Source organism: Rhinolophus hipposideros (assembly GCF_964194185.1).
Source record: "Rhinolophus hipposideros genome assembly, chromosome: 3".
Lineage (NCBI taxonomy): Eukaryota > Metazoa > Chordata > Mammalia > Chiroptera > Rhinolophidae > Rhinolophus > Rhinolophus hipposideros.
Window position 1 is genome coordinate 34,668,347 of NC_138049.1, and position 22,572 is coordinate 34,690,918.

General features: G+C 35.5%; 1 protein-coding gene across 2 annotated transcripts in view; it reads right to left on the reverse strand.

Annotated features, from left to right (window-relative positions):
* The window catches only part of RNF217 (ring finger protein 217), a 121,064-nt gene that overhangs the window by 26,136 nt on the left and 72,356 nt on the right, over positions 1-22,572 (reverse strand). The window contains exons 2-3 of one of the 2 annotated variants that reach the window (XM_081044926.1): positions 15,101-15,334; positions 1,906-2,070 (exon numbers count right to left, since the gene is read on the reverse strand). In XM_081044926.1, the coding sequence (XP_080901052.1) occupies positions 1,906-2,070; positions 15,101-15,334 (399 nt within the window). The remainder of the gene's footprint in view (positions 1-1,905; positions 2,071-15,100; positions 15,335-22,572) is intronic. The other variant, XM_081044927.1, reaches the window with a different exon arrangement.

The window sequence follows — 22,572 nt, forward strand, 5'->3', positions numbered from 1 at the left end:
CGGATTTCTGTTATAAGAATAGAAGTATTTCATGGAGAAAATATAATTTAAGGTCCAAGAGAAAACTCACAATTAAGAAAATGCAAAGCTTTAAGTTCATATGCTTAAAAGAAATCTGAAACCATTTGTATTAAAAACAAGTCATAAAATATGACTTAAACTGACATCAATTTTATGGAACTTAAATCTCCCCAGAAAATAGATTCTCTGCTACAAGGTATTCATTTAACCTGATTCCATCTTCCTTGGCTCCTTCGTAAAAGGTAATTCCTTTTAAAGCCCTAACCTTTTAGTATTACTTCCAAAGGGAATCAGCATCTATACTTTCTCTTAACTCTATATTTGTTAAAACTGGGGTAAGTTTTTAGTGCATTCAGTAAAGCCCTTACAGTTGGCTGATTTTTCTTTCTCTACATTAGAGTCCATTTAATGTTAGATGAAGAGATTGCGGTAACAAATGTATGTTTTTATGTATTACTTCAATTCATTCAGAATTTCCCCAATGTATAATGCTGCAGTGTTGAGCATTCAGCATAATGTCTCACAGCCAGGCTAACTGGTAATTGTTTTCACAGCTTTCCAGAGAGATGTAAAGTATATTTATGTACAAAATGTTCAGTAGAATGACTTAACAGTACTCCTAAATTCCTACTGACATTTGTTTAGTATAAAACTGAACAGTAGCTTTGAATAAACTGAAAAGGCAACAACAGAAAGGGGGGAAAGGCCTTACTTTCTCATTGTTCTTCAGTGAATGAGGAATAAATATGTACTGAGCAATTGAATGCAGTGATCTGAAGCAGCCCTAAAACCAAAAGGATAATTGTAGATAAATTGCCTTCTACAGGGAAAACAAAGAGAGCTTTATTGCAAACATCTTTAGATCTCACTTTTAAGAGAGCCAGGTCATCTAAAGTATTTCAAAAATTTTTTACAGTTACCAAGAATGAGACATGTTATTTTAGGCAACAGTTTTACTTACTATATCTATAAACTAGTATGTGAATTTGGCATTATGAATTTGTGTGTTATGTTCTAGCTGATTAATCAGTTTCAGATATACTTTTATTACTTCAAGTGGGATTCACAATGATTAATTTAAAACTTTTCTGATAATTCAAATTTCATTTATCTGGCGCCAAGTCTCCAGGAAGGAATTGCAGAATTGTTCTTAAAAGAAAATTTAGACATGATTTCCAAAAATTGGCAAAAAGGGGAAACCACATATGGTAGAGTGCACATATACATGTAGTGTGTAATTTTCTAAAGTGAGCTTTAAATAAAATTTTCCAATTTCAACAATTCCTATCCTGTAAGCATCAAATCCCAGGTTTTCAGGCTGGACTCGTTGATTTCTCTATAGAAGACTCTTTCTGGGAATTCATAAAATTACTAAGGCCTGATTTTAGCTATTAGCTTCTATCTGTCCAGATTTGCAAATCATTTGCAAAAAGCAAATGATCATTTTAATATAATCCTAAAGTGATAAGCAATGGCAGAGGGAAAGAAAAGCAAAGGATTACAAGTATTCAGAGCTTGCTTAATGGAAGTGATTATAGCACATGTGGCAAAGTGGAAATAATACTTTTATATCATTTTCATTCTCGCTTCTCCCTGTATACACATTTCCATTTTTAAATGGAAAATAAGAATTTGGACGTTTAAAATCAATATTTATAGGAGGACTCCTTAAATTTTGAAATGTAATACAAATAAGGATATGCATTGCTTTTATATCAAATCTTCAATTTAGTTACTCTTCAAAAGTGAAACAGCAAATACTCTTTCTCTCCAGACCTGTATTAAGAAATTTATACATTTGATTTACTTCAATATTGTAATATTATTGTTCAATGATATTCAGATGCATGCGTTTCTGTCCTTTCCTCCTAAAGTTTATCTCACCTTGCACTTTGGACACTTCTGGGCATTCCTCTGCCCATGCTCAATTTCGCTGGCCCAGTGACGCAACAATTTGTCTCCTTTTTTGTATTCCTTGCAGTTAACACCTTCATGCCAAGGAGAGTGGCACTTAAAACACCAGATGAATTGGCAAGTGGGGCACTGGATCTGTGTAAGGAAAAGTAGTATTAAGTACTTCAATATTTGTAGAAATATTGAAAGTGTCTAAAGGATAAGAATGGTGATGCTTGGGGAAATTAGGTAAAAGGTTGTAATACGTCCAGATTTAAAATATCTCCCCCTCCACAAGACCTAAAATACAATAAGATACGACTGTTCTATTATTAAAGGAGGAAAGAATTACTTTGACATGGATGATTTGCCTGTATGTAGACTATACTGGAACTAAACACTTTTGACACTCTGCAAACCAATTTGGCCTTAAGAAAATCTCCAAGATTGAAACACAGAGTAAAACCTGTGGCTCCTGATGCCCCAAATCCACACACACTTAAATTCGCCTTCCCCTTGAACCAATTTCTCAGGCATTTCCATTGTTCTTTTTATTAGTGGCTTCATTCACTTTTATAAAACCAAAGCCCTTCAGATGCTTCATCAAATAAAACCCACTGGCAAGTAAACTGCTAGACCAGCATTTGCCATGAAGCATCATCTGAAATAATGGATAGCCCTGGTTAGAATTAATCTAAGAGATATTAATTATAAAAAATGATACAAAGGATCCTATCAGAAATATATCAGTACGGTGGCTCTGTGGCCTGTACTTAGGAAACCATCATAAAAATATCTTTGTATTTTCACTGTGTGGTGGTGTATGTGAAAGTGTGTTCGTATGTTCATTGAAAGTATTTTTCTTCCATTTGACATGGAAGATATTTAATCTGACTTCCTTAATTTTAAATGACAGTGGAGTATTCCATTCTCACACAGGATTTCTGGTCCTCACTCTCTAAACACCTAAGGGGATAACTTAATTTTCTTATCCCTGTGTGATTAAAGTGAATTAATAAAATGTCTCGCTGTGAACAGCATTGATAACAGACTATTCTATGTGCTCTTGCATATGACTTTACCGTAGTATGAATGAATTTACTGACTACATTTTAAAGATCAGTTAGAATTTCTTTTGGTAAACTATACAATATCACTACTTACTTTTTTGGAAAACTACTTTTTGGACAATGGTGGTTCCAATATATACATTAACTGAGTGGCAATTGTAATAACAACTCTTTGATTTATAACTCAAAAAAGCACTGCATTTTTCACTTATGTCAAGAATAGATAGTTCTTCCTAAGCAAATATGAAGTAACAAAAGTATGTTTGCTTTTAATTTATATCAGAACAAAATAATATTTTGTCATAAAATTTTTAAGTCTTCATGTTTATTTGTTGAAATTGTTATATGGTAATATTTATACTGCTATATTACAAGCATTACTCAGTTTTATCAACAAAATAATGCTGCAAAGTAGGTATAAACATCACAAGTCTACAGATGAGGAAACTAAGGCTCACAGAGATTAAAAAACTTGCCAAAAGTAGCACGGCGAGTATGTGTTAAGAATACATTTAAACAAAGTCTGTCTGGCTCCAAGGCCAGCATTCTTTTTACCGTGCCAAAACTCTTCCTCATACTAAACAGTATTTTTTCTTTGACAACTGAAAACCGAAATGTAGAAGTCAAAGGTCATGTGGTTAAACTATTTAGTAAGTCAGAATTTTACATGATTATTAACATAAGGTGAACCTTGAAAAACTTTTTTAAGATTATATTCCCATAAATTAGGATAATCCTTGTGTGTGTGTGTGTGTGTGTGTGTGTGTGTGTGTGTGTGTGTGTGTGTGTTTTATGGGATATTATTAGTCAGTCACTTAAAATAACCATTTTTGCCTTTTCTGATATTTAAGGGGAAAATAAGTAATTTTAAAAGACTGAGTTAAAGTAGGTGACCTCCCGATAATAGAATATAAAATGATCATTCCCTTGTGTCTTTGAAACATGAAAAATAGATGTAAATATTACATGGGGCCTAAGTGAATGTAATTTCCAAACATAATAAATGAACTGGGAAAGACATCAGAAGACTTTGCTTATCCTCACCCATCTGCCATTATGTCAGAAAGATCTGAGTACTTTATTCAGTTCTCTTCTTTTAGACATTATTCATAATTCTAAATTACTAGACTCTAGCATCGTCAGAAAACAAAACTTTGATTTTTAATCAGTCTTAGATTACATTTATGAAATGAATATAATGAATGAATGAAAAGAAGAATACACGTACCGGTGCTTTGAAACTGATACTAACTCTATGGATATCAGGCAATACACTGGTTCAAGGGTCTTTGTGGCCAAGTTCTGAACTATCACATCTGTGGATCTCCCATGAATACAATACAAATGTGTGATCCTCCTAAAGTATACTAGAATGATAAAAAACATCCAATACTTGGTGTCATACCCAGGACTCTGGCTCTCAACTCCTCATAATGAACAACCAGGTCCTACTGCAGAGCCAGTTCTCCCCATCAGCGCAGACTTGGAGGCAAACTGTGCAAACAGTTTTGCAGCAAACTCCCATGTGAAGATGAATAATTTAAATTCAGACCCAACTACTTCCTGTTTCTCACTGAAAACATTAAAACAACGATTGCTTTGCTTTGGATTAAAATAATACAAGGATGAATAGCTGACCCCAATAACCTTGCTATTCAGAGACTGCATTTGAATTGTCTAAGTACTATTTGATCTGAAGATGCCTTCTTCATTTGGACCTTAATCATATTCAAAATTGACCTTATAGAAAACACATACAGACATCCATTCCTTTATTTATATTTATTCCTCCACATGAAATGCCACCTCACAACCACAGACCTCCCAAACAGAGTGCCTGCCTTCTGAGTAATTATATTCACACAGAGGTCACCGTGCTCTATCCTTGCTACTCAAAGTGTGGGCATAGGAGTAGCAACACCAGCGTCATCTGGGAGCTTAAAGGAAACAAAGAATTCACATCACACCCAGACCTACTGAATCAGAGTCTGCATTTTCACAAGGTCCCCGGTGATTCATAAACATGCTGAAGTTTGAGAACCACTGCTCTATACTAGGGGACCACCTGATTTACACCAGGGATGAGCCTCTAAGCCAAAAACAGGTATCCACTGGCTGGCAAGCAGTCTGAGGTGGCTGGCATGAGCTTTGTGCAGCTTATTGTAAATAGAGATTAGCAAAGTCTGACTTTCCCTCTTGAGGAATGAAATAGGGATACATATATACCTTTGCTGTGGAGGCAAAGACAGAGGAGCGCTGAGTGACCGCAATACAGATAACAGGGAAAGAAACAACAGACAATCGCCTAGTGAGACGATAAATGAACTCTCATGCTACTAGACTTTGTGTTGGATTCTCCGGAAGGCCTGCCTGGGTGGTTGCTAACCCTGCTTCCCTGTCCTTCCTACTTTCTGTGCAGCCTTACAGTAAACCTCATTAACTGAGGTAGCTTGAGATAGAGCACATCTCTGCTTCTTATAGTTGGAGAAAGTCCCATTAATACAATCTGTCTACTGAAATCTTATCCAGATCAAATGCTATTTGTTTCAAGATGTCCTCCCTGTTCCTCCCAGCCAGATTCAGTATCTGTCTTATAGAACATGGAGATGTTTACTCTCCCTAACAGCCTACAAATTCACTGTGGGCAAAAGCTGTGTCTCCTTCATCCTGTGTTTCCTGAGTTAAGTAACACAGAGCTTCTGGCATATGGTAGGTACTCAGTAAATTATTCCTAAAATGAATTATTTTCCATATAGCCAATATTGCATATTGGCTAATATTAAATGACGTTAGAGAAAAATCAATATATCTAATTTGTGACCAGTGACTGAGATGATATCATTACTTCTTAGATTAGCAGATGAGGTTTAGTAAATATTTTATCCACATGACATTTTACTGAGCATAATGATTAATGTGTAAAGTCTTCTACAAGAAGCAAGGCTACAAGTATTTCAAGAATAAACTTATCAGAGTTAGGAATCTTGATTAACTTGTCTTGGAATCCATGGAAGATAAAAAGGCTTTATATTACACCTTTAACTTTTGAATTCTCTTAGTTTTTCCAGAAATCAGGGCTACAATACCACTCAGATGACAAGTTAAACCAACCCACTTTTCCTAAGTAAATGATATTTTCTCTTGACAATTAATCATGCCAAATAAAGAAAAACTCACAAAATAATAAGAGTCCAGAACCAAATAACACCCCAGATAAGTCTTTTCTTGCTAAATTCTATATACTCCTATATACATAATTATTTTAAATAAATCACAAAATCATTACTTGTCAAACTCAAAATATTAGACAACATCCACATGTAAATGTAGCTTGCAAATATAAACTAACTCAGTTTTTCAAGAACAATTTGCTTTATTAGAACTTCAGATTAAGACAAACACTCAATAATAAAACATATTCACAATTCATTTGCTCATTCAACAAATATTTATTAAACACCTTCAAGTAGCAGACACTGAGTATACTGATTTTAGGCACATAAAAAAGAATTACAATTCTTATCCTCAAGGAATTTATAGAAGGCAGATATATATAAACCCAGAGAGGTATAAAACCATGTAATAACTGCCAGAATAGAAGCTTAGACAAGTGGGTGCCATGGGAAAGGTGTTTCAGGGAATGCTGGAGGGTAGAGATTAGAGAAAACGTGACCTTGAAATAAGAGTGGAATGTCACTGGGACAAGTGATGGGGTGGCACTTCAGGAAGAGGTCCCAGCCTACGCGTCCACAGAGGCCTGAGATCACATGGTGCATTGGGGAAATAGCAAGTGTTCCAGTGTAGCCCAGAGATGTCACTTCAGCTGTCTTGACCCTGAGCCTTGCCAAAGTACCCCCGAACCGGGTCCAATTACTCTTACATTGATATTCCTTTACTCTTGATGTGTCTCTCAAAATACATTGTGGTCCAGAAACACCTTATGTGAAACATGTAAAACTTATGGCTGTCAGACTAGGATATGTTCTAAATAATCAATATGTAAATAATATGGGAATATCATAGTTATAAAAAGTTTTGTAACACCTTATATGGTTTTCTTGAGGAAAAGATTCTGAAGAAATGCAGGATATTATAGACACGAGTAAAGAAGTACTTGATGCATGGCTTCAAATACTTTCAAGGAAGCACTATCTCCTCCCTTAGATCATATCCTAAAGCAACAATGGCAGTAGACTCTCCAAATGGGAAAATGTGGTTTGACTTCTTACCTTGATTTTTTTTTTAATTGAGGTAAAATTGGTATGTTTCAGGTGTACAAAATTGTGATTTGACATCTGTATACACTACAAAGTGATCACCACCAAAAACCTTCACCATAAAATTGACACCCTTCACCATTTTGCAAACCCCGCCCCCTCCGCCATTACTAACCCACTTGCCTTTGGGTAATCACCAATGTTCTCTGTATCTATGAGTTTGTTTTTGTTTGTTTGTTTTTCACTTGATTCTTATTCCCTAAGATTTTACCTCCAACTTGGGGATTTCTCCCTGAATTTAGTGCCAGTAACACATGGGCTTCATGAAGCACTGCTCCCTGATCACAGTCCAAATGTGGCCAAGCAACACTTCCCTTAATTTTTCAAAGCATAACTGAAACTAAGCTGGAAAATGAAACTGAAAGTTTCTTAAAGATTGGGGACCAAATGGGGACAAAAACAGTAACACATGACAAGATAACCTATATGGAGATACAGTAGTTATTCATATAAATCTCCTTACCAACCTCCTTCATATTGGTTTCCAGGCTCCTTTTACATATGCAACTCGCTATTTATTACACAGTACTAGCTTTTTCATTTCAGTAGTAGCTTTTCTTTTCCAACTGAGTGGCATGCTCTTCTAGGGTAGCATGTTAGAATTTAAGAAATATGGGTTTTATCCTTTGAAAAAAGTCCTCTCTCCCCAATTTGAAAAACCAGTTTCATACCAATCCATCTTGCTTCTACTGCCTGAAAACACCTTTTTAGAGAGTCTTCCTCTAAATCTCAAAAGCAGGGCCCAGAGAAGTCTCTGTCTGAGTCTATTTCTTGTCTTTCTTGTCTTAGGACCCACCTCTTCATAGATGAATATACAGGGAAGATTCTGCCCTGATCTGTGTAGCCCAAACTCACTAGCCAAAGCAGTATGGCATCATCCTGCTTTCAGTAGGACACTCTATTCTGAACACAATAGAATAAGGCTAACATCTCCCAGAGATACCCACAGGAAGTAGCAGGAAGGCCATCTAATTACATAGTCATGAGGAAATGGGCATATTTTCTGGGACCATTAGGTGAAAGCAGGAGAATGACAGAAAGCAGAGAATGACAGAGAATGACAGCCTGAAGGTCACAAAGAATTCTTTCAACATGGAAGGGAATGATTCTCTAAGTAGCAAGTTCCTTAACAATGGAAGTGTTGAATCTGTCTGAATGCCCAACTGGGAGGCATTTTGTAGAAAGGATTCACGCACATGTTGACTACTATGTTCCCTTACAGTTGTGAGAGGGCGAATATGGCAAGGTGGGAATGCAGACTATGGTAGATGAGAAACGCAGTCCTAACATCTTCCAGACCACCTTATAGAGAGCACTGGACTTGTTGACTTTTACTCACTACTCAGCAGGTCAGCAGAGAGAAATGATTCTTCACTTGTACCTTGTGCTGAGGACCCAAGGGATGATGTGATGAAGTGAAAAAAACACGGTTTTCAGTCCCATTGCAGGTCCGTGTATGGGGGCTGTGTGCCTTGATTATAACAATTATTTTAGTTTTGTTTTTTAATCCTTAGATGTAGGCTAAAATATCAAATGAATTCCAATATTTGGCTTTTGTTGTTAGAAGTTCAAACACAAGTAAAGACTCTATAAAGTATTATGGCTAATTTATGTATTGAGAAAGCAGCAAAGAATTGTAGCAAAGCATGTCACTAGTAAACAGAGGGAGAAATTCATCTGAATAAAATTTCATAGGCCTGCGTCACAGATGAATGTTACAGATTTTTCAAAGGTAACATGTATAACACACCCTTTGTTTAAGCTAGCTTCATTAAACTGGGCTAGACGACTTCATCTGTCTCTCCCTCACAAATCTATGCTAGCAGCAATCATTTCAGGAAATACACTTGTTTTTATTGGCTCCTGACATCAATGATGCATTAATGCCAAAAGAAAACAGTGTCTGTCATAAACTAAACTGATCTTGCAAGGCTGAGGCACAATCTGATTCTTAATTTGTAAACACTGTCAACTTAAAGTGATGGTGTCAGGAAAAAACCAAAGAGCAAAGCAGCATACTAATTGAACTTTCATGGGAAAGCTTTAAACATTTTTATACATGGAAAAAATTCTCAAAACATCTTTACTAGATGGAAATTTAAACACCATTCATTAATTCACCTATCTATCTATCTATCTATCTATCTATCTATCTATCTATCTATCTGTCTGTCTATCTATCTGCTTGTTAATGAAAATTATTTATTGGAAGCACCACTGAAGAAGTGCAGCTGGGATTTGAACAGAGGACTGACAGGCCCCCAGAGACAGAAAGAGTGGGAAGTCATTGCCATCCCTAGGGCCAAAGAAATAAGGGAGGAAAGAAATTTCTGGAGCCCTGTGAGAATTATAAATATGAGGGAGGGACCACCGAGAGGGAAGCTGCAGTCATGGAAGGACACGACCATTGCCAGAACTTTGCACTGAATTAGCAAGGGAGTGAAGAAGTAATGCATCTACCATTCTCCCCCTCCATCCTCCTATCTTCTGCCAATGCCAACCCATGGCAAAACCCAAACAGAAATCAGGATGGTAAGGAATCTGGAGAAGCAGTCCAAAGAGGCAACTTTCTGGAGTGCAGCATAAGTCAGAGATGGTTCAATAATAGACAGAGGAATAGGGTAAAACTGAGTATTACCCAAATTCCAGCCTTTCACCTAAGCACATTTTAAAGTACGCCAATTAGGAATAACAAATCCATTGATTTGATTATATCTTCAAAGACCTTAGAAAAGCTCTTTTACTACATGAGGATATAATGTATTTGTGCAGTTTTATACAATGTGATCTCTACCCAGAGGGTTTATAATTACAAGAGAGAAAAAATAATGCTAAACATATAAAGTAAGAGGAAGTTTCCCCAGGACATTTTATTGGCTTTTTTTCTTTTACCTTATGATGATTCAAAGCACCATTCTGTGAGTTATCAGTTTTCCTTGATATTTGTGGGAAGAGTGGGGATTATTACTAATTTCGCCTGACGGAAACCATAAATAGAATTACTTCTATTATAACATATTCCCCGTGTTGATTTATGCGTGCTCTTCAACTCACTCCAAAGCAATAGAAAAGGGGGACCATTTCTTGGTCGACACTTGGGAATAAGAAGGAAACCTAGAACTGCCCCATATCTCAGTACAACTCCTGGAAGGAAAATAACTACATTTAATCATTTTCAATCCTCTCCTCTCTTCCATGAAAAACTAACTTTCCCTACTTCTCCAAATATCCTTTTCTTCATCTCTTGCATTCAATGACCACCCCCCACCTCAAATGTTAATTCTTTCCAAAAGATCACTGCTGAGCATAAGAATCTCTTTGATGCCTAAAAGGGTCTTCAAACTTAACATTATCAACACACTTTAAACTTGTTTTCCACTCCCCAAACTCATTCTTCTTCCTCAAGACACAGTTAATTTCATTCCTCTTTTACTCACACCATGTGTCAGTCACCCAATCTTTTATTCTACCTTTATTCTTTTTGACTCTTCCATTCCCTTCCCAATAACCCAGGGTCGCTCATTCTGCTGTTCTTGCCAAAAATTAGCACAGCATAATAATTTGTAGCATGTTTTGAGCACTTAAGAGGTATCAGACAGGGTGCTGAGCACTTTGTATGCGTGATTTTGTTGAATCCTTACTATACTCTTATGACAGGTACTGTTACTACCCCCAGTCACCACTGAAAGATGTGGAAACTGTATCGAAGGTTACAGAGCTAGTATGTGGAAGGCTGAGAATTTAAATCTAGTTTGAAGCCAATGCTCTGACCTAGCTTTTTCAGCTTGGCAAATTCAAAAATTCAAGGCTTAGTTTAATGTGTGTATTCTTTAATGAAGCTTTCCCAATCTCTCCTGTGCTACCAGCATTTTCCATTCACATTTGTTACAGTACACATTATTATTTGTGCATTGGCCCATTTATTATTTCCTTCAATGAATGTATTTTGAGAACATACTCTGTCAGACATAGTGCTTGATACAGGTTATCAGCAATATGCAAGCCTGGGCCTGGCCTCCTAAGAGACCAGTGAGAAAGAGAAACTAAATAATAACCACACAAATCAGAACCACACACAAAACCACAGAATCCCAGATGATAATTGCTACAGAGAAAAAACTTCAGGTGCTGGTAATGGGTCTATCTTCAGGCATCAAATGAGTGCCATTAAAGCCACAATTTCAACATCTTTATTTTCCCACCACCAACTTGTTCCCTATATTGACATTAAGTTGGAATTGCATTAATAAATTATAGGAGCTGTTTAGATTAGAAATTAGATTTCAAATTGGAAGCTGAAATCAACCTTGTAGAAATGGAATGGTATAACTTTTTGGAAAGAGTTATAGAGTTAAGAAGATAAATATTATGAATGAAAAAGACTAGATGTGACCAAAGGCAAGGTTGTCTCAATGTAAATCCTTCAGTTTAGGAATGCACTGGTTCTATTTGATATAGTATGAGTTTGACAGAGTGCAGAGCATAATGAAAAGTTCTATTTACTCAAACTTTTGCTAGAAGGGAGATGGTTGGTAAGTGAGGGCCTAGAAGGATAAACTGGCACTTAAGAGTTCTTGTAACTGCTGGCTGATATATTCTGTTTACCCCTTTTACATCTGCTGAGTATATAAAAAATTTAACAAGTAGTTATTTACAAAAACCTATTCAAACTGAAATCCCCAAATATGATATTTTAGATCTCAAATTTCATGTGAGATGCTCTCAAATGTATTTCCTGCTATAAAACAGCTATTCTCAAGCAGTCCTAATGTAGTATGTTAAGTGCTTCTGAATTGACAGCAGAAGCCATAATAAATGCTCAAAGAGTGACATCTTGGATCAAGAAAGTGTAACTCAATGATTGAAAAAGAATAATATGCATTACAAGGGTTTTATAAACAGATACAAAACCCACTTTAGGCTGCAAATATAAAGAGATTTTAAATTGTTCAGATATGTTACACATTATTAGTAACCCCTCCATTTCCGTTGCCTTATGACTCAATTTATTGCATTTGAGTACTTGAATTCAGCCTGCTTAAAGTTATGATAAATTACACCAATTTGGAAGTGGGTTCTGTTACTGGGGAAATGGAATTAAAACAAAATGCAGCAAACCTAAAAATCATTCATTTGTTCACCACAAAGAGTGAAGATACTAGTCTCAAGTTTAGGGTGCTACTGTAATCATGAATGTCACAGTTGATTTCCTGGAGTATTCACGTCTTCATTCATAATATCCAGACAGGTAGAGCATGTAAATCAGGTAGTTAATGTTAACATAAGAGCTTGGAGTTTCATGATGAAAAATGCTATATAAACATTATACTAAATAGTAAAAATCATTGCTTCAGGAATTGTTTGAATTACCCCTAGGACTTTGTACAATATAGAACAGAGGGATTATTTATCTTTTCTATTATAGATCTTCTCTTCTACAAGAGTAAAGAAGAGTAACAACCAAAGTCATCCTCCAATTCTGTGGCAGATTTCTTTAGGCATCCTCCAATTTCTTTAAAGTTGCTTAATAGTTTACTTTATACTGAGATTTTCATAGCTCACCCATTCCCACAAATTTTAACTGCTTCAGCAATCAATAACATTTTTTTTTGTATTGAATTCCTCATCTTCCCAAAGCAAATTTCCTTCTCCTTTGCTCATCAAAAGTAAAAATCCGAGCTTACTAGATTTGAGATTTTGATCCATTTGCTCCCTACATCTCTTCTTACCTACAATCCAATTGGTAGAAATTGGAGGAAGCCTGACATTGGGAAATGTTATTAGGGTGCCCTAGGTTCACTCAGAACTACATAAATATTATATTTTTCAAATTGTCCATATTTTATTCTTAATACACGTGCATTGTGATAAAATGTACTCAACATAACAAAATTTGGTGATTTTGGATGAAATGAGATCTATAACATTTCACTATTGCTATAAATGCACCTTAAATTACACCTCCTTTCACCCATTTCATAAGAACAAGATTGTTTAAAATTATTTTCACTTTTAGTCAGTTATATACTAATGCTTGAATTAACACAAAATTCCAGAATAGTATAGTCTGAGTTTATGTATAAATTATATAAACATATATAATATATAAAATATATGTATAATATATAATTCTAAACATCATTTAGGAGCAAATAAAATATCCAAAGTTATGAAATAACAAGTTCTCTGAAAACTAGTAATTTCTGATAACATCAATAACAGAATAAAAATAACTTAAAATATCCAAAGAATATACAAATAAAAGGATTCTTTTGCTAAGTCAGTATTCAAAATCATTGAGAGGGTCTTATTTTGTTATACAATTTTGTAACCACAAAAATGCACTTTTTAGAGAAGAAAAAAAGGGGGAGTGTTTCCTGATAGTTATGCCTTAAAGAGACTAGCCTGCACAAAAATAGTAAATAAAAAGAAAAATTAACTGTGAAAGTCGAGCAATTTCAAAGACCAATACTCATTAGAAGCTTTGACTAACCTAATCTAGCTCATCATTGCAATGGTAGAGGAAACACTTGCTAAACCGTGGTCCCCTCAAAGCTACAGAATGAATAATGTAATAACCACTGCTTTCAAGACATGAACACGGGCAAAAACTTACCTGAAATGGAGATGACTTCACACAGCCCTTGAAACCACTTCATCCTGCCATTCTGCTGTAATGACAAGGATGAAAACTACTGCCACACGCCTCATCATGTTTCCACTTCATTTACTGCAAAGGTTCCCAATTCGGCTGCATATTAGAGTCACCCAGAGAGGCTCAAAAATGTGCCAGACAATTGTTCTGGGGCACTGGTGTGTCTGAGCTCTCCAGGTGGTTCTAATGCACAGCCAGGGTTATAAATCAACGATTTGCTCCCATAGTTGCTGCCTTAGGTTTCCCTATCTTTTAGCCTTGCCGTCCTGTGACGTCCTCTACTAACGCTGCCAGAATTATCTTTCTGTATGCCTACAGAACTCAATTCAAACTTCTGAGCACAGCCTCAAAGAGTCAATATGATCTGCTCTTAACTACCTACCTGATCTGTCCCCACTAACTCTACCAAACACTCCTTTTCAACATGGGCCTGAGCACTGACTCATCTCGTGCTCTGAAATGTTCTCCATTGTTTACCTGGCTGGGAAAAACACACACACAAAAACACGCACACACCAAAAATGCATCTTCTCTACGAAGCCTTTCCTGACATCCTATCCTTAACTCCTCCGTCAATGTTCTCAAAGCACAAGTGTATTGGATTTTTGGTTTTGTTTTTTGACTACTCATATGGAACTGTCATTTTAGAACATGTATCTTTCTCACCTTCATTACACATTTTTGGACCAAGGACTATGTCATATTTGCTTCCGTATCCCTGAAACTTAGCACAATGCCTAGCACATACTGGCATTTTGTATTTGCTGAATAAAAGAATAAATGATATTTTATACTGTTTTCACTTATGATAGACACAGCCCAGGGGAACACACTGGGTCTACAAAAAAAGTCAAGCTTATACTAAATTAAAAAAAAAAAGTCTTAGTATTTATTTAATATTTAGTAATAGTAATGACAATTACTTTAAAGATTGGCCTTTTAATTAAGTTACGAGATGAATCTGAAACATGCTTAAAGTCCAAGAAAAACTTGAATTAAGTCCTCAAGAGTGCTGTCCTTTCATCAGCCTTCCAAGCCATGTATTTTCAGAATCATAGCCAATATATACTCACCTTCGACTCCGGTAAGGGAAGGAAGCCCACTTAATGCCCACCACAGGTTGGCCTAATTTGGCTGCTCCCATCATGTGACATCTAACCCACAACTCTGGTGAACATGCTTACTTTGTATTTGCTTTCTGATCTGGAAGGGGTGGGAATATGTCCTTTTTTCTTGAAGGTTGTAAAGTGCTTGCACTGAGGACATGGCTTGGTGCTGGAATCAATACGACCAAGTTCCAAGAAGTACTTATATTTGATGGAGTCTTCATGAGTTAAGTTATAGATCACCGTTGCTTCTTCTAGGAATTCAAAACATTCTGTGATAGGGCATTTGATTTCTACTTGGCCAACTTGTACCTGTGTGAAAGAACAGATAGGAGAGAAAACAAAAAGCTTTGGTTATTACATTGGTTATTACATCTTTTTTTCTTTATTTAATGACTATAGTAGAGGACGATCTGTCATTTTTTCACGACTCCTAACATAATAAATCATAGTTACTTTGGTTCCTATATTAAGCAGTCACAGAATAATTAATCACTACATAATGTTTCCAAAATGAGTTATAGAGTGTTTCAGCATTCTCTATCATTTCTTTTGTGGACTTAAATGGAATTAACCCACAGGCTCACCAAAGAAAAAAATTATCATCCCATCCTCTGGAAAGACCAGGGTTAGACAGCATTTAGACAGTATGCCAACTAAAGGAACAGCTAGGATGACAAGGTGTTTCAGATTTTTCAGCTTTACTAAAGAGTATCTCAGCACTAAACCTTGAGCACATTTAACTACTTGAAAAGGACAAAAAGGAAACTTTGAAAGTACATATACATACAATATCTAATAATTTAAAACTCATTGCCAAAAATTAACTCTATTTTCCCTGACTCTTCCATGTAAAGAACATATGATAGTTCTTAATCAGAATCACAATACCAAGTAAGAAAGTTAAACCAATCACAACAATTAAAAAAATAATTCTAGTAAGATTTGGCTACTACTTCGGTAATTTATAAAATGAATTTCTTCAAAGGACCACGGAGTTCGATTAGGAGAGGAAAAGGACACACTGGAATCCTACATTTAGCATTTGGTATGGAAGTCAGATATGGCTAGCATTCAAGATTACAATATAAGCTCAAAGCACAAAGTGTGGACATAACTAAATTTTGAAAAAAGAAAATAAACTTTAAAATAAGGAGTACCTAGAATGTTCTCTGTAAATTGTGAACAATAACTCTTTATGTGCATGGTAGCATAATCTCTTTTGTCCATTGTTACGTAGTAAAGGGAGGCAGTGATAGCGCCAAATGCCAAACACTGCTAAACCATTTCTTTTTCACTTGGGTAAACTTTACATTCTGAGAAGGCAAAACACATTGAAATTAATGAAAAAAGTGTGCTTTGAAGACTGAAGAAAGAGTGGAGTAAAGCTACCTGGTTTGGGAAAAGAAAAACATCACTACAAAGAGCAATTACAAAAATAAAAAACCTAAACTCACAGTAGCTTTTCTTTTAACTTTGCTGTTTATCTGGCAGACTTGAGGAAAGGTAGTTAAGAAGCTACAGGCTGAAAGATGCTTGGGAACAATATATTTAACACCAGTAAAGGACATGAGCCAAACTGATAATGAAATGAGTCTGCCTTTAGATTAAACTCTTGATTAATGCCCACCTGCTCAAAGCATAGATTGCTACATAATTTTATGCTACTACCGCACAAAACACGGTCCAGAGAGGTTTTTCAAATATTTGCCCAAAGTAAATTTTCTACTTTTTTTTGATGAGTCTTCCTATAGTTACAATCAGATTTTATTATCACACTTGTTACAGAGTTATGATAAAGTTATTATACACCATCTTGTGTTTTATGATAAATTATTTAGAAACTGGCTTAATCAAGTATATAAGACATTTTACAAATTCATAAATGTTTCCTCTTGTAACCTGGTGACATTTATGAAGCATGATTCTGAGCCAGCTACTGGGTTAGGCACTGAAGCTTTGCAAGTGTTTATCAATCAGTACAGTGGCCGGCACGATACAAGGTGATGGGCACGTATGACTCGGTGACTGTACCGTGTCAGGGAGGACATGGGGGAGACTCGGTAAGCCCACACTTGAGAGGTTCAAAAGAGGCTTCTTGGAAGAAGTGAGGTTTCAAGTGAGATCTTAAGATTAGTAGGAGTTAGCCAAACAAGGGTGAAGGTGTTTCAAGCAGACAGGAGATATGACATGGGCGAAGTCCTGGAGGCTTTGAGAGCAAGATGCCATAGCACACTGCAGCACAGATATCCGTATTTTCCGCACATCCCCACTGAGACAAATGCATACTAACTTAAAGATGTAGCCTTACACGGACTGAAAAACAAGCAGTAAGAAGGGACCACAAGTGTGAGGAGAGGAAGACAAGGCTCTATAGAGAACTGGGGTCAGAGTACATGAGCAGAGTGTGAAACCTTCTTAAGGAGTCCGCACGTTTTTCCTATGAAAATAGAAAACTTCATTTTTTCAGCATGTGAAAGACAATTTATTTTCATTCCACACAGAACAGGCTCACTTTGGGCCATCTCACGTGGCTCTTGTTTATCAGGGTATAGCATACTTTAGGGGGTAAGAGCTGGAATTTTTTACTCCCAGGTCAATGTTTTAATCTGGCCTCCCTCACATAAGTTTTTCTTTATTCTAACTACAAAAATAATAACAATGAAAGCATTAATTTCACAGCCCTTCAGGACCAGTCAGGTCTATAGAAATGGAATGCTGTTTAGGGACTAGAACAATGCATGGCAGCTTAAGGGAACAGGTTACCTTGTTACCCCTTCAGCCGGGCTGTTCATTACCATGCCACATTAACATCTAACACCCAACCAAGTACCCTGTCTTCTTCTTGGGTATTTCTCAAATCTGCCTGTAAATCTATTCTATTTCCATAGAATTTCTTTAAGCTTTCCCTCTCTTTGCACTTTGCCTATATACCTTCTTTTTGAAAGCTCCAAAATCCCTAATACACTATACCGAGCCAAATGATCTCATATTTTATTAAACAGATGGAAGCACTATGATCATATTCCCTCATCTTCCCATTGCTAACTCTCCCAATCCACGTCTGTACCCACTTTTTCTGTCTTCTCTCCTTTTATAGTATACTGTTTCCCCGAAAATAAGATCTAGCTGGACCATCAGCTCTAATGCGTCTTTTGGAACAAAAATTAATGTAAGACCTGTTTAATTTTAATATAAGACCTGGTCTTATATAAAACCAGGTATAATAAATAATATAATATAATAAATATAATGTAATATAATATAATACCAGGTCTTACATACTATAATAAAACATAAGACCAGGTCTTATATTAATTTTTGCTCCAAAAGACGCATTAGAACTGATGGTCTGGCTAGGTCTTATTTTCGGGGAAACACGGTAGGGCCTGAGTCTACTTCCTGGACAACTGCATGAGTCTCTTGAAGTGTTTGTTGAAAATTCAAGTTTCCTGGCCTACCCGGGACCTACAAAATTGTAATCACTGCTGGTAAGCTAGTCGTTGGCAGTTTGGAACAATTACTCATACACTCCTTTGAATTACTCACACTTCTTCATACTAGCAATATCTTCCTTTTCATAATAAAATGCTATTAATGACCTATGCAATTTCTTGGCCTCTACATGTCTATCTTTCTCAGAATAATTTCCTGAAAAGATCACTAGCAAACAAGTCATCATGATTAAGCAAAGTACATTCATTCATTTACTCAACAAGATGCACATTTCATCAATTCAAGCATGTATTGTTTTCAACTTAATATCTCAAAAGTCAAGATTATCTTACAATTGATAGTCATCAGCATTATGTCATAGTTTACTCTGCAGTATTTTTATTTTCTTGGTGGCTCATAATATAATACTGAATCCTACAATTGATTACATCTTAGATTTCAATGAAATGTGGTTTTTATGGGTTAGGCACTGTGATGGACTCCGGAGAGAGGAGGAGGGAGACACAGTGCTTCTACTGGAGGAAATGTATGATAAACAACTAAATAAACCAGACAGATTGTAATCAGTGTTATGAAAGAACTGATCAGAGAAGGTATCACTGAGGAGGTGACAACTAGAACTGAGAACTAAAGGGCCTGTCATGCAGATAATGCAGGGGACGAGACTTCAGGCAAAGGACCATGGCCCCACGGCAGAAGGTGCCTGATGTGCAGGTAGCAGAACTGAGTGACTGAAACACTAAATGGGCCACAACACACAGGCTTTGTTGGCTGTGATAAGTGTAGCTTGGATTCCAAGTTCAATATGAATTACTGACTGGTTTTATGAGGAGTCACATACCCTGATTTACATTAAAAAAATCATTCGGGTTCTTCCTGGAGAATAGCCTGCAGAAAAACAAAAGTGGAGTCTAGGAGAACAGTAGGACTCTGGATTGTACCTGTTCTTCCTACCAGTGGCATCTGCTTCTAGCAGTTGTCCAGGCAGTAGATGATAAATGAATGAAGTAAATAGCAAGAGGCAGGCAGATATGGGGTACATTTTGGAAGTGCAATCGATGGTGTTTGGTGAAGGAGCAGATACGGAGGACGAAGTAAAGGAAGAAATCAAGGATGACTTATATAAATGTCTAACCAATATGCTGTACACTTGAAACTAATATAAAATAACATTGCATGTCAACTCTAATTGAAAATTGTAAAAAGGGAGGGAAAGATCGATAATACTGTGATATTGTGGTACAGTGTCAGACGGTTGCTGGACTTGTCATGGTGGCCACTTCTTTTGCATAGGGAATAAAATCAATAATGTGGTAATAACACTACAAAGAGCTAGGTGGGTTCTGTTGAATAACTATGAAGTACACCTGAAACTAACATATTGTGTTAGCTGTATTTTAATAAAAAAATCTTTTAAAAAACCCTGATAAATTGGAATAAATAAAATTTAAACTGCTGTTCACCAACAGATGCTGTTAAGAGTGTAGGATGCAAACAAGAGTAGGAGAACATATTTGCACTATGTAAAGAAGAAGGTTTTGTTTATCCAGAATATATAAAGAATGCATCCAAATCAACAAGACAAAGGCAGATCACCAATCCAACAGAAAAATGGTCAAGGTACTTCATAAAAAAGGATTACAATAAACACATGACAGTGTGTTCAACTTCATGAATTATCAGGGAAATGAACAGTAAAACCACAATTACATATAATTTTGAATAAAGTAATTGAATACTGAAAGCACTTAAAGATTCAACAAAATAATGTTTAAATAGTTAAATAACTATACAATGAATGTAGTATTAGTTTTCTATTTAATCATAACAAATGTATTTTTCTATATAAAATCACCCTTTTGTATGATTTTGATAATACAAAAACACCCTTTTGTATTACTTAAACTTTTTCTCTCTTTCCTCTCCACCCGAACTTCCATGCTCCCTTACCCACTTAAGTAAATTTTTAAAATTTTAATTCAGGTTTTTGAATAAGGTCATACATTCTCATAGCTGAAAAAACAAAAAGTACAATGTAGATATAAATTAGCAAGTCTCTCTCTTACAACTGTACTCTTTCTTCCCTGCCTATCCCACCAACGGCTGCTGTTTCCTTCATAAAACTTTTTAAGCATATACAAGAAATGTAAATGTATATATTCTGCCCCTCTTTTTATACAAATGTGAGCAAATGTTATTCACCTTGCATTCTTTACTTGACAGTATATATTGTGCAGACATTTTCATATCACATATGAAGTTGCCTTGTATTTTGTTTTAATAACTGCCTAATATTCCACTGTACTACAACCAGTCTTATTTCCCATATTGACAGACATTTAGATGGTTTCAACTATATAGTATTTTGCTAAGGTGAATAATGCCACAATTAATAACTGTAATACAAAAATTTTTCACATGTGTGCAAGTATATTGTAAGATAGATTCCCTAGATTAGAATTGCTGGATCAAAGGAAACATGCGTATATTTTTAACGGGCAGTCCCAATATGCTTTCAGTTGGAGAGTTAAACAGATCGTCACAGTGCACATGCAAAAATGAGGCACAAAAGGAATCATTTGTGAATGCTTATAATAAAGCTTTACCCAACAGGTGAATTGTACATTCAGATATAGGAGTTAAAAGTGTACTAATTTTTTTTTCTTAATTCTGGAAAGAATTATAAACTTAATCCATTTTTTCTCCTTGAAAGGCATACTGAGATGTATTATTAGAAGTTAAGCCAACAATTCTTTTTTTTCCTCTCTTTCTTTTTAGTATTCAATAGCTTATCTTCATTCTTTAAGAAGATAACTCCCAAATCCTAATCAGTCCCTAAAGAATATTAGTATGAAGGGAATTTTCAGTGCAAATTACTTAGTAACTATTTAGACTGAAAGAAAAATGTGTAACATGCGCTCAGATAAACAGGATGAGCACATAGTCATATAACTGATAAAATTTACTTTTGAGAGGCAGATACTTGAACAGACAAGATATTTGATTATACTCTATTAGAGAGGGAAATATTTCTAAAAGAAATATTTTAACTTTACTTTGTTTAAATGTTATCCATATTTTCCCCATTACATTAATCTAAATCAGATATTCCAGTCTCTTACAATCAGAAAGTAAAGACACTCTATACGTAATTTATAAAAAGAACCCCCAAAAGGGAATCAGATACAAGATTCTGCTGCCATTTATGTGGCTGTGTGTCCTTGATTAAGGATCTAGAGTGAGGGGCAGTGCCAATTTGAGTCTGCAATCTACTCTTTTAACTACTATATATACTCTACAGTGTTTTAGCTAGAGCGAAAGCTTTAGAGAGCTTAGATGAGCTTTCGGTATTTTTTGTAGGTAAGTTAGAGCATGTCTTACATGATTTGAAATAGCAGGGAGTCCTGAAGGTGAATTAATCCCTCTGTAAGAGAGTTAGTTGTGTGTGTCCTTGACTCAATAAAAGTTTGCTAATATTTATCTTCCTTGATATTTAGAAAGCAGTATTTCACAAACTTAATTTTAGAGATAGAAAAACTCTTTTATGCTTCTTATTTGAGAACATTTTAAATTCTGCCTTCCTCTATAATTCAGTATTCTCATTCATCACTCAGTATTCATATAACTTATACTTTTATTTATTTTTAATTACATGCCTTTAAAAGGCATATCTAAAGATAAATAAAAGTATAAGTTATATGAATATACTGTATTCCAATAAATAGAACTGAATGCTGTGGTACATAAGAAAAACAAATCATATACATTTACATCAAAAGTGCCCCAATTTTCTTATAAATTTAACCAAGAATGAAAATAAAAATATATGGTCATAAAAATGTAGATAAATAGTTCACAGTAATAAACATGAAATGGCATTGCAAATATTTTTAGTTGATTCAGTACCAAAGAGTAATAATTTAATAATTAGCACTACTCTACTGGGAGAGGAAAGCCTTTTTTTTCTTTTTTTTTTTTTTTTAACCCAGGGGTTTAATTTCAGTAAAAAGAGACACGTGAAAATTTCAGAGACTAGAAAAAATTCATACTTTAGAAAAATATTTTACAGAACTTCTATCTTTCCTCTTCATTGA